Below are 12,622 nucleotides of genomic sequence, written 5' to 3' on the forward strand. Positions count from 1 at the left end.
GCAGTGGTCAGTGGCTGGACCTCGTGGGACCTTGAGGTCGGTCAGGAAATGAACTCCCTTTTCACACCAGCCTTTTGATCCTCTGTACACGAGACAGAGGCATCTGCTCTTAGCAATTAAAAAAAAGAAAGGACGAGGATGCTGGCCTTACCCCCAGACCATCCTGTCTCGGGTCCCCAGGCCAGGTTACATGGACACTGGCATTTGGAGGCACCAGACCCCAGGATAAGACCCGAAAGGGCTTGTCTTCTTAGAATAGGTTCCCTTTTTCCCCAGCCAGGGTCTGGTTGATGAATGATTTGTGATGTCCGTTCTGTTTCCAGGCGAATCTTTGTGGTTCACTGCCAAGAGCAGGAAGGGCCCCCACATCTCCAGAGGTGGACCCCCAGCAGGGCCAAGAGGTGGAGAGTGGAGGGGGGCAAAGCTCTGCTGCCACCTGTCACAGGTGAGCTACCTGCTGTCGCGCAGGTGTGGCTGAGGGGGGCTCCCAGCTGGTCTCCAGTTACACTGTCCACCCGTGCCCTGCAGGGTTCCTCTGCAGGCGCCTGGGAGTGAAGGGGATGCTCTTCTTGGGGGAGGGTTCCTGGGGAGATGGGCAGTGACTGTTGGGGTCACATGGAAAGTGTCAGGCAGAAATCCAAGGGGTAATAGTCTCCAGCACCTTTTTTGCCGCCCCTACTGTCGGACCCCAGGGAAAGGCCACAGGTAGGGGAGGAGCAAGAGGAGCCCAGCTGGAACCTGGCCTTGGTTTCTAATAAGGGATCTTAAGCAAGTGCTTCCTTCTTCTGGGGATTCAGTTTCCCTGAGTGTCAATGTTTAGGAAGGTGGTTGCTTCTCCCCCTCCCCCCCCTCGCCCTCGCTCATGTTCTCTCTCTCTAATAAATAAATAAATATATTTTTAAAAAAGTACTGCATTGGAGCGCCTGGGTGGCTCAGTCTTCAGCTCAGGTCGTGATTTAGGGTCCTGGGATCGAGCCCCGCATCGGGCTTTCTGTTCAGCAGGGAGCCTGCTTCCCCCACCCCCCAACTCTGCCTGCCTCTCTGCCTACTTGTGATCTCTGTCTGTCAAATAAATAGATAAAATCTTTTAAAAATGTATCAATATTAAACATCCCAAATTTGATGATTCCACTGTGGCTGTATCGAATGTATGTCGAGTGTTTCGGGGTGAAATAAAATCTTAGAAAATATAAAAATCTAATTCATGCACCAGAAGAAATTTTGAGAAGGAAGGTAGGCTTCTCAGCGTCCGTGGGATAGGAGCTGAGACATTCGAAATAGAAAGGATGATGCCTGAAGTCATTTTAGGTATCCATTAGTTTACTGCCTAGAAGCGTTTTCCGAAGGTAGTGATCATGGTGGGGCAAAGTGCCTTTCCCTCCTGGAAAGGGAGCTCCCCCAGGGTCTAGACATGACTTCCCAAAGTCCCCAGCACACTCGTGAGGGCAGCCCTGGGTGGAGCCGGCTTTGACCTGCCTGATTATTAATCCTTGGGATTAATCAGAGAGGGAAGCCTGGTGGAGTCTAGGTGTCCCCGGATTATATTTGCTGGGAGAGAAAAGGAGGCAGGAGACAAACCGGCCAGGCAGTGGAGCAGAAGACTAATAATAATGTTACAACACAACTGTTTATTAAATGCACGGGGATCCGTAGCCCAGAAGCAGTCCCTCCATCCCCGACATGTGGCGACCATATTTTCCTGGCCCCGCGTTGGGACATGTGGATTGGCAGAGAGCATTTCATTTCTTTTAATACCTTTGAGAGACCTTCTGATTTGTGAATTTCTTTAGGGAAGGCTACGTTTAGTTGCACACTTTAATAAAGGCAGTTCATGAAAATAATAAAATTTTTAAAAAGTACATGAAACCAGGACTGGCCGGACAACCTGTACTTGCCCCCTCATAAAAGGCTAATATCCCGGAGCTGCCTTGTAAAGCCTGCTCCATCCCGTCCTGACCAGGGTCTCTGTGTGTGGAAAACAACCCCCTAATTGTCATTTAATTAAACAGCACTTTCATGAATATCAATAAATATCTGTTGAATAAACGAATGGCATCGAAACACGGTGACTCCTTTAATCACCTACTCTAGGCTTGAGGGGACATTTTTACATGTGTATGTGAGCTTTCCTGCAAAAGACTTTCTGCAGGAGGTGGAGAGGGTGAAATTCGATCTCCCAAGTAACCTATTAAACAAGCAAATCCTCATGTGGGGGGTTGAAGGGTGTCCCCCAAAGAGATCTACCCCCACGCCCTAACCACTGGAACCTATGAATGTGACCTTAGTTGGAAAGGTCTTTGCAGGTAGAAAGTTAAGGATCTTGAGATGATTTGAGATGGACTCTAAATCCAGTAAGAAAGAGGAGAAGGGTGTAGATGGGATTCACACACAAGGAGGAAGGCATTGGCACCAGCAGGCAAAGACAGGCACAAGTTAAGGGACCCCTGGAGCCACCACCAGGAGCTGGAGGAGGCCAGGAAGGCTCTTCCCCTAGAGACTACCAGGGGAGTTCAGCCCTGAGGACACCTTGACTTTGGGGTTTCTTGCCTCCAGAACTGTGAAATAATACATTTCTGTTGTTTAAGGTCACTGGATTTCTGGTAATTTGTCACAGTAGCTGTAAGAAACCAATGAACCTCATAATCTTATCTCTTAAAACTATGGAACACTACTTCATACAGAACAGCTCTGTGCCTTTGAGCAAGCTGCCTTGCTCTGGTTCCCAGGCGACTCTCAGGCAAAACCACAGACGTTGGTTTCCCGTGCATACATTCTAGTACTTGCAAGTGATGCTCAAGACGTTGCTTCACGGCGCCTGGCAGGCTTTCTGAACCTCAGTCTCCCCATCTCTGAAAGGGAGGCAAGCATCCCTAATCCTTCCTCCCTTCCTAGGGCTGCTTTAGGACTCAATAATAAAATAAAATAGAGATGGAGGCTACAAAAGCTTCCAAGTGTTCCTGGGATTCAAACACCCAGCCGGCCACACGCAAACCCCCGCCAGTGTTAGGAACCAGCGCCCCCTGCCGGCCGCGCCGCTGCATAGGTTTCTTCGGGCACGGCGCGGCAGCCTGCGCTTGCGCGGAGAAAGCAAACGCTCAGGTCCGCCCCTTGAGGGGTGTGACTTCTTTGGATCCCTCTGGTTCGGCCACACCCGCTTCCGGGGAGGGCGGGCTGACGTCTGGAGCACGTGATTTTGTTCCGGCTCGCCAAAGATGGCGGCCCCCAGAGCGGGAGCGTGAAAGTTGGTGAAAGACGCTGTCCACCCGTGCCGGAATCGAAACAGTGGGGACCGTGCGCCATGTCGCGACTGATCGTGAAAAACCTCCCGAATGGGGTGAGTGCAGGGCCTGGACTTGGGAATCTGAAATTGGGACCAGCTGGGAGCCAGGAAGGAGAATGGCTGGGGAGAATTGAGGGGCTGTGGCCCTGGGGCAGGACTCAGGGTGCATTCGAAACCTAGAAGGGTCAAGATTCTCGGCATATCCGCATTTGACAGTTGCGAGAGGGAGATAACGACAGATCAGGGGTTCGCAGCCGGCCCGAGGGTACCTGACTTCCATCCTGACAAGTCTCTTACTAGGAAGATGACCAATACCCCCCACGTGTGCCGAACGCTCTCTCCTACAACCTCTCTCGTACGCACACTGTTGTTGTTCACTCGTCACTCGTTCGGATCCTGCACTTACACTCCTCTACGGCTCGGGAACTTGTTGGACAGGCAAATGGGGAGTATTAGGTTGAGGACCTCCTGTCTTTGGGGCCAGTGGGCATGATTTAAGAAAACTGAGTGCCTGTGAAGAACTTTAAACCATTCATCCAGTAAGTGGGGAGGGGGTGGCCTAGTCATACTTGTCTCTGTTTCCCAAGGGACCAGCACAGAACCTGGCACGTGGTAGGCCTTCAATAAAAACATGCGGAATGAATGAGTGAAGAAGTAGCTGCATGCCTGTGGTGTCAGATGACTGGAGGCAGTGGCTGGAGTGGTTCATTCTTACCGATTTTACTATAACTTTGGTTTGGGGAGCTGTCCCTCACCATCCGTGTGGCCAGTAAGCTCATTCCCAAAATACAAAATGCGCTCTTCGGATGGGATGAGAGAGCTTCTGTACTCTTGAGTCTAACTCCTTAGGAGCTTCTCTCTTTAGAAGAAGGGATATAACACAAAGTTATTTCTGCGTTCTTTGTGGTTTTTAAACCTTTCTCCCCCCACCCCCGCCAGTGGGTTGTGGGAGAGCTATGACAGGATTTTAAGAATTCGAATAGTACCAAAAAAAAAAAAAAAAGGATTCAAACAGTACCATGGTGTATGAAATGAGAAGCAAAGTCTTTTGTTCTGTCCTACCCTCTGTCTCTCTCCAGGTGGAACCACCTTCAATGGTTTGTTTTTAGGACTCCTCACAGATATTACTCCATGTCTAAATGGTGTGCTTTCTCCCCCATTTCTTGGTCTGTTTACCCTAATGGCTATGTGCTGACCCTCTCCCATGAAAGACAAGGAACCACAAACATCTGTTGTTCCCTTCCAGTCTGTTACATTATTATTTTTAGTTCTTTCAAAATACCTATTGATCCATCCACCTGCTTTAGGCAATGTCTCTCTCTCTCTCTTTTTTAAAGATTTTATTTATTTATTTGTCAGAGATCACAAGTAGGCAGAGAGGCAGGCAGAGAAGAGGGGGGGAGCAGGCTTTCCACTGAGCAGAGAGCCCAATGCAGGGGCTCCATCCCAGGACCCTGGGATCATGACCTGAGCTGAAGGCAGAGGCTTAACCCACTGAGCCACCCAAGCACCCCTAGGCAATGTCTCTTGATGCCTCATTTTGATGGATGAGGATTTTAGCATGGCTGCCCTTTCTTCCCCTCCCACTTCTGTTTCACTGGGCTTCTTCCCTCATTGGACTGACTCTCTTACAATTGCTTGTCTTGTCTGGTGAATGAAGGAACTGATGAAAAACCAGTAGTAGTAGCTAACATTTTGAGAACTTACTATGTGCCAGGCACTGTACCAGTTGCTTTCAGTAAAGTAACTTATTTAATCCGCAGCAACTGACCCTATCAGGTCACTTCCATTTTTGTGTCCATTTTAAAGGTGAAGAAACTGAACTACAGCGAGGGGAAGTGACTTGCCTGAGGTCACACACAACGGGTAATTCATAGAGCAGGGACTGAATTGAACACTCTCTTCTAGAATTTTCATTCCTGACCCCTACACCCTACTGTCTCTCTTTACATGATAGCATGCACTTTTCTTAGCTTTTACCCAACACGTGTTTAGTAGTGAGTACGCTATGTTGCTGACTTTGTAGACAGTGGAGGATAAGACTCAGTTCCCATACCTTTATGGCATTGATGGTCTAGCAGAGGACTTGCACACCAGATCACCATGGTGTAAGAGGCAGGGACTGAAGCATGACCCAGTGCTGTGTGAGCACAGAGGGCTGGGTTACCTGACCTACCTGGGGAGTCCAGGAGAGGCTTCCTGGGGGAGGTGATTGAACTGAGAATGAGAGGAGTTAGCCCAGGCCTGCTGGGAAGATTTCACCTAGAGGAGACAATTCGTAGAACGTCAGAGGTAAAAAGCAGAAAAGGCTGCAAGGCATTTGACAAGAGGTGGTGCTCCAGGGCTGGGTCAAGTTGATCATGGATCGTGTTTTACAGTACTTGCTTATTCTTGAGCCTCTGGTGTTAGAAAGTCGCCAGGAGGTTCTTAACAGAGGAACGATGGGGGTCAGACTTGGGTGTGGTTGCTCCCATGTAATGGGGGAGATGAATTCACTGCCTTTTATGTATCTGAACTGAGTCACAGCTCTTGATTCTGTAGACTTGGGTAGATCATTGATCCTGGATGACCTTCATTTTCTTCTCTCTAAAATGTGGATAATTCCTAACTCATAGGGTGATCCAAGATTTTAATGACCAGAGTTATTAAGAACCTGCCGCAGAAAACGTGTTTTTCCTTCCTTCTGGGCTGCCGGCATCCCTAGTTGCTTTAATTGTAGTCCTTGTTTTGGCTACCTGTGGGGTTCTTGGTGTCCCCACTACTACCCACACACAGATCCCCCAGTAACTGCTTAGAAAACTCAACTGAATTGCATCGGTGGTCTGGCTGGAGTGAGGATGGGGAGATGCTGGGAGTCCGTTTCTGTGTGGGGTTCCTTAACCAAATAATAATAATATTAAGGAATTAGTTTTCTATTGCTACTGTTAAGAAATCAGGAGGGTCAGGGTTTGAGATGTCAAACGTAGTGCCTTGAAACAATACACGTTTATTATCCTGTAGTCTTGGAGGGCAGAAATCCTAAAATCACGGTGCTGGCAAGTTGCCTTCCTTCTGGAGACTCTAGGGGAGAATCTGTTTCTTGGTCTTTTGTAAGCTTCTTGAGGCCGCCTGTGCTCCGTGGCTTTTGGCGACACCCTGCAGGGTCAAAGCCAGCAGTGTGTCATCTTGCAGTCTCTTTTTTGTCTCCACCATCACACTGCCTTTTGCAGCCCTGACCCTCCTGTCTGCCTTGTGTAACGGGACATCGGTATTGGATCTGCCCAGATGAGTCAGGATAACTTCCCCTTCTCGAGATCCTCAATGTCTGTGAAATCCCTTTGGCCACATGCAGTCGCAGTCCCAGCGGTCCCAGGGGTTTGGATGTAGCCGTCTTTTGGGGTGCTTCATTATTCTCTCTACCCTCATGAGCAAACACATGAAATTTACCACGTTCATTCATTCATTCACGCATTTACGCTGACATTATCAGGTATTGGCGGGAGCGGCTATGGTGCTGGGCTCCGTATGTGATAGGTCTCTTTATCCTTTGAACAGCCCATAGAGTAGGATGATTTCACTGCAGCCTTCCTGCATCTAGATTTCCTCATCTACTAGTTCCTGTTCGGGCCAGAGCTGGAGCCAGGTCCCACTACAGAGCATGCTCTGCCCCAGCCTCCTCAATGTTGGCCCTTGGGGAATCCCAGGGTCCGGGGTTTTCAGCCCGTTTTTGTTCCCTTGGCTCAGAGGACTCCCCTGCCCCTCCCTCAGTGCGCCCTTCTGTCGTAGATGAAGGAGGAGCGTTTCAGGCAGCTGTTTGGCTCCTTTGGCACCCTGACGGACTGCAGCCTGAAGTTCACCAAAGACGGCAAGTTCCGTAAGTTCGGCTTCATCGGCTTCAAGTCAGAGGAAGAGGCCCGGACGGCGCTGAACCATTTCAACAAGAGTTTCATCGACACCTCCCGGATCTCGGTGAGTCGGCTTCTCCTGCCTGTCGAGACGGACACCCCTTGATCTTTCCCTCCATGCTCTAGTCCTGAGCCGAGCTGTTTTCAGACTGTGCTGTCTTTGGTCCGTCTCCCTGGTTCTCCAACTGTCGTACGTACGAATCCCTCAGAGAGCTTGTTAAAACAGTTTCGGAGTCAATGTCGGGGTGGGCTGGGACCCAAGAGTAGGCAGGTCAGCTAGCTCACGGGTGAAGCCAGTGCTGCTGTCCCCAACATGCTCAGACAACCATTGTTCTTTGTCAGTCGCTCACTCATTCAGCAGATAAACAGGGAGTACCCACGCCGTGCTGGGGATTTCGAGGAGCATGGTGCCCGCGGTCCCCATCCTCGTGGGGCTGGCCCACAGATAGGCTGCTTTCACTCGGTGTTGTCAGGGCTGCGAGGGGGATGCTCCAGAGACCTCTGGAAAATAGAGGAGGCCCGCGTCCTGGCCCAGGGGTTGTCAGGAGAGCTTCCTGAAGGAGGAGGTCCTATCCCTGTCACTCATATACATTTAATGACTTGGTCAAACATTCTTAACACTTGGTTGAGAAGAGAAAAGCAGATGTTAGGCAAGTATGTATCACACGACTCCATTCACTTAGAACCATATTTCTTAGTCTCCGTGTGTGAAACATAGAAAGAGCTATGCGGAAGGATTTTTACCAATACATTCGTTTCTCTCGCTGGGTGATAAGAATTGGGATTAAAAACTTTTTTTTTTTTTTTCATTTTCCTTGTTGCTTTTCTCTGTTGATTTGAGTTTTTTTCACTGAACACATCATTGCTACAGAAACAGCAGAAATATTTTGAAAGTCCGTAGAAAGGGGCGTGGCAGGAGGACAGCCCCCCCCACCAACCCAGGATAGAGGTGGCCGCAGGTGCACCCAAATGTGGCAGAAAGTGCCGCCCGTCTTAGTAGTGTGTCGTGGGAGTCGTGTCAGCTCAGGCCTGACGCTGAGCAGGCTTCTCCGTGGCCGCCCACCTCTCCCATCACCCCGGAGCCATTCTCTGCGGCCAACGAGCTCAATGCGCGATAATTATAGTGAATCTGGAAGCCGTTAGCTTAGCCTTGCCTTGTGCCAGACCCCATGTCAGCCAGCCTGGGGCGCTGAGTGGCTAAGAATTTGGGCTCTAGAGCCCAGTCCCCCGGGTTCCCGTCCCCACTCTGTTACCTTCTCCCTGGGTGACGGGGACAAATGACCTCACTTTGCTGATCTGGGAAGTGGGAAGGGTGGTGGTCCCTCCGTCCCGCTGTTCTGGAGGCTCGCTGTCCTCCCGCTCGCGGAGCACTCGGACTGCCTAGTGTGGGCGGTGGGTTGCTAAGTGTAGCGACTGGAATGACTCAGAGAGGAGAAGGCAAAGGCCAGGAGAGGGTGACCGCGGCTGACCCTGGGACAGAATGGTGCCGGCCCCTACACATGGATTTTCTCATTAATACAGTAGAGTATCATAAATGTGTTTTCTGTTATGGTTTTCTTAATGTGTTCTTCTTTTTTAGCTCATTTTTCTATAAGAATGCAGGGCATTATACCTATGACGTACAAATTACGTGTCAGTCAACTGCTCTCCATAGGGCTTCTAGCCAGCAGGAGGCTATTAGTAGTTGGGTGTTGGGGGGAAGTGGACAGTTACACACAGACTTTTATTTACACAGAGTCAGTGCCCCTAACCCCGTGTCCTCCAAGGGTCCATTGTAATTTGCTTCAGCCGACTCCACTCGTAGGTGGCAATTGCAGTTTTCAAAAGCTGGGCTTCCAGGTGCTGAGGGTAGCACCCGTGCTGGGCTGGGGGCAGGTGTCCCCGTCACCCTCTCTCTCCCACGCAGGTGGAGTTCTGCAAGGCGTTTGGGGACCCGACAAAGCCCCGGGCCTGGAGCAGACATGCTCAGAAAACAAGCCAGTCCAAGAATCCTTCAAAAGACAAAGATGCTGTCCCTACAGAACCCAAGAAAGTGCGTAGGTCACTCCCACCTACATCCCTCGTGTCAGCAAAGTGGTCACCTGCGGTGGGGGGCGGGAACAGAGCAACGGGAGCAGGAACCACCAGAGACTCCCTGTCAGATGGTTCCCGAAGGTGGACCCTCCCTAGGCAACCTGTCTGTCCCATCTCCCCATCATCTGGGACCCTTACCCTCTGTGCCTTCTGTCTACAGGATGACAAGACAAAAAGGGTAGCAAGCGAATTGGAGAAGGTGAGTGTGTCCTGTGGACCAAGAGGAGGGGTACCCGGGACGGCACCGGGAGGGCTGCGGCAGGCTGAGACAGCGTGTGGTGCGTCTTGTCCTCCCTCTTCGTGCCTCTGTGGCTTCTTGGTCTCCTGTCTGATGACAAGTGCGACCAGCTGACCCCAGGGGTCCTCTAGAGACCCGGAGAAATGAGCGCAGGGGATGCTCCCACCCGCTCTCGGGGGGTGAGGAGAGTGTGCCCCAGCGGACCCTTCTTTCTCCACCTCCTCTCGGCCGCCAGTTGAAGGAAGACACCGAGTTCCAGGAGTTCCTGTCCGTGCACCAGAAGCGGATGCAGACAGCCACTTGGGCCAATGACGCCCTGGACACCGAGGCCTCGAAGGGGAAGCGCAAGGCTGCCAGTGACTACCTGAACTTCGACTCCGACTCGGGGCAGGAGAGCGACGAGGAGGTTGCCGGCGAGGACCTGGAAGGTGAGGCATCCACGTGCCCCCGTCCACACAGAGCATGCGCCTGTGTGTGTGTCCCGGCCTGGGTGGCTCTGACCTGGGTGCCAGACACGGGAGATGACGTAAGAGACACCGTCCTCTCTGGGGGTGATTATCCCACCCGAGATCTGCCCGGACCCATGCTGGTCACAGTCGGTCAAGTATTTATTGAGCACCTGCTGAATGCCAGGCGCTGGTTTGGGCCTTGAGGACACAGCAGTGAGCAAAGAAGAGTTCTCTCCTGGAGCTGGAAGGTCAGGGGAAAGAAACAATAATTAAGCTTCTGCTCGAGGGCCCCCTCCTCGGAGGCCTTCCCTGGGGGCTCTCCTACCCCCCTTTCCTGCTTTCTCGCCGCAGCGCTCGTCTTCAGATATCATCCTTGATAGTGGACTTAATTCCGTATTGGGGGGGGGAGGGGGCTTCTGTCCTCAGAAGAGGCTCACGGCGTAGCGTGGGGGCAGATGGGAACAGGAGCGTTTGCAGTCCGGACTGGTCACTGCTCTGGTTGTGGGTCAGGCATCGATCTTACCCGAAGGTGAGACAATGGATTGAAGGTGGATTTTATGCCTGGTGAAGTTTCTGGGCAAAACTGGAGTCTGGAGGACTCGCTGGGAGTGGGTGGGATGTGGTGGGGAGGGGCCAGGAAGGGGTGGTCGCCGGCAGAGGGAAGAGCATGGCCGGGCACGGGGGACGGGGCTGCACAGGCGTTTGAGGGGAGCCTACGTGGTTTGGGGCGGCTGGAGAGGACGAGGTGGAGCTGGGGGGAAGCCAGTCAGCTCACGTCGGCCTGATGAGCGTGACTGTCCTGTGAGCATCTGGAAGCCACTGGAAGCTAGTAGGTGAGGAGTGAACAGTCCTGTCTGTTTCTCTAGATGATCGATCGCGCCGGCCGCAGTTGAAAGACCAGGCTGGCGCGGGCGGGGCCAGGGCAGGGAGCTGTGCAGGGAGCCACGGAACTCTCTCCACTTGTGGCACGTGGCGGGTCAGAACCCCCAACGGTTAGACCCGTTTAACATGTGTGTCAGAGGCCCCACCAGGGCTGTTCAGCGCCTCAGGCCGCCATGCTGGGCCGCCTTGTTGGTCCCCGCCTCTGCTTGGCCAGTGCCCATCACTAACTCCCAGCCCCCCGTTTTTGCAGAGGAAGGGGGCCACGAACCCAGGGCAGCTGTGCAGACAGAGCTGTCAGACATGGATTACCTGAAATCCAAGGTGGTGAAGTCCCAGTCGCCGTCGTCCTCGGAAGAGGAGGAGAGTGAAGACGAGGCCGTGAGCTGTGGGGCCGGGAGCGGGGCCGAGGAGGAGGAGGAGGAGGCTCCTGGCCCCGCGCCCACCCAGCAGGACAGAGGGAGGCCAGGGGCTGGTCCAGCGCGGGGCAGCAGCCCGTCCAGGAACGAGACAGCGGGGGTGGCCAGAGCGGAGGTGTGTGCATGGGGGTGTGCACTGGTGCTTGGGGGGCAGGGGGAGGAGGGGGGACAGCTGCCCTGGTTCTCGCTCACGTTCCCTGCGGGGCCCGCCTTCAGCTCTCGGCCCTGCTGCGTGCCTGCTGTGTGACCTTGGACAAGCACTTCTCCCCTCTGAGTCTGTTTTCTGTGGCGATGTGGAGAGCCTGTCTGCCTTCTGTGGCCCCAGAGTGTTCACGAGCTGTGGGAGGGGCAGGGGCATGTGATGCTCGGCGCTCCGTAGCAGGGAAGGCAGATGGGAGCCACCATGGCCAGTAAGAGATGGAGTTAGTGGACTGCTTGCTACGTGCTGGTTATAATGCCAGCTTGGTCGTTTGTCATTAAGTCTTACGACAGCCTTCCAGGGAGTGGGGGTGTGCAGGGATTCTTGTCCCATTTTACAGGGGAGGAGCCTGAGGCCCAGTGAAGGAAAAAGACTTGTCCAAGGTCACAGCTAGGAAGTGCTGGGGTCAGGCTTGAACCCACGCCCACTGGGTTCTGAAGTCTATGTTATAGATGTGGGTGCTACCTTCAGGGACAGACACCTTGTCCCCCCACTGGGCTTCTTCTGCTCAGAGACAGGGCAGGTCACACTGGGGCCCCCGTCCCCTTGCCTCCCTCTCCCACCCGGCCCTCTTCAAGGCTCCAAACAGCATCTCTCTTTGCTTTTCCTTGTCCCCCTCACTCCTTGATTTACGGCCCCTTCTCATAACCACACCCTGTCCTTTTGTCCTAAAAATGGACATTCCGGAGAGGTAGGCGAGTCTGGCGAAGTCCGAGAACTATGGGTTCAAACCCTAGCTCCGACCCAGTGTGACCGTGGGACCTGGGGAGAGGTGCTACTCCTCAGGCCACTGGTCCTCACCTAAGATAACGCTCAGCCTAGCAGCAGGCCCCATGCCTAAAGGGGGAACTTTAGGCACAGGTTCCCAAACCCCTGTGTGTAAGCGCATGCTGGCGGTCGCAGTTTCTGAGTTCAGGAAGATACCTCAGTGCCTTGTGCAGAGTCACAGTCCCAGGGGGGTCCGGGACAGCAACCCCTAATCAGGCACATGTCTGTTCATGTCTGTTTCTGCAATGAAACCAGGAATGACCGCTCCTCCTACTAAGGGGGTAAAGGCAGATGTCATATTGCCTCACGTCCACCCAGAGCAGATTTTACTGGCCAGTGACTTTAAGTCAGGGCAAGTTTTGTTGCCAAAGGAATTCTGGTAAATTTAGATTTCTTTAGGACTCTCTGGATACAGAATTACAAAGAGGATCCT

The 12,622-nt window shown here is 52.8% G+C and overlaps 1 protein-coding gene across 1 annotated transcript in view; it reads left to right on the forward strand.

The window, feature by feature from the left end:
- Window positions 1-3,117: 3,117 nt before the first annotated feature.
- Window positions 3,118-12,622, forward strand: part of RBM19 (RNA binding motif protein 19) — a 120,039-nt gene continuing 110,534 nt past the window's right edge. The window contains exons 1-6 of the mRNA XM_082698907.1: window positions 3,118-3,334; window positions 7,046-7,228; window positions 9,071-9,196; window positions 9,398-9,436; window positions 9,711-9,903; window positions 11,057-11,337. Coding sequence (XP_082555033.1) covers window positions 3,299-3,334; window positions 7,046-7,228; window positions 9,071-9,196; window positions 9,398-9,436; window positions 9,711-9,903; window positions 11,057-11,337 — 858 coding nt within the window. The 5' untranslated portion in view covers window positions 3,118-3,298. The remainder of the gene's footprint in view (window positions 3,335-7,045; window positions 7,229-9,070; window positions 9,197-9,397; window positions 9,437-9,710; window positions 9,904-11,056; window positions 11,338-12,622) is intronic.

This window comes from Mustela nivalis (genome assembly GCF_964662115.1).
Source record: "Mustela nivalis genome assembly, chromosome: 14".
In the NCBI taxonomy this organism is placed as follows: Eukaryota; Metazoa; Chordata; class Mammalia; order Carnivora; family Mustelidae; genus Mustela; species Mustela nivalis.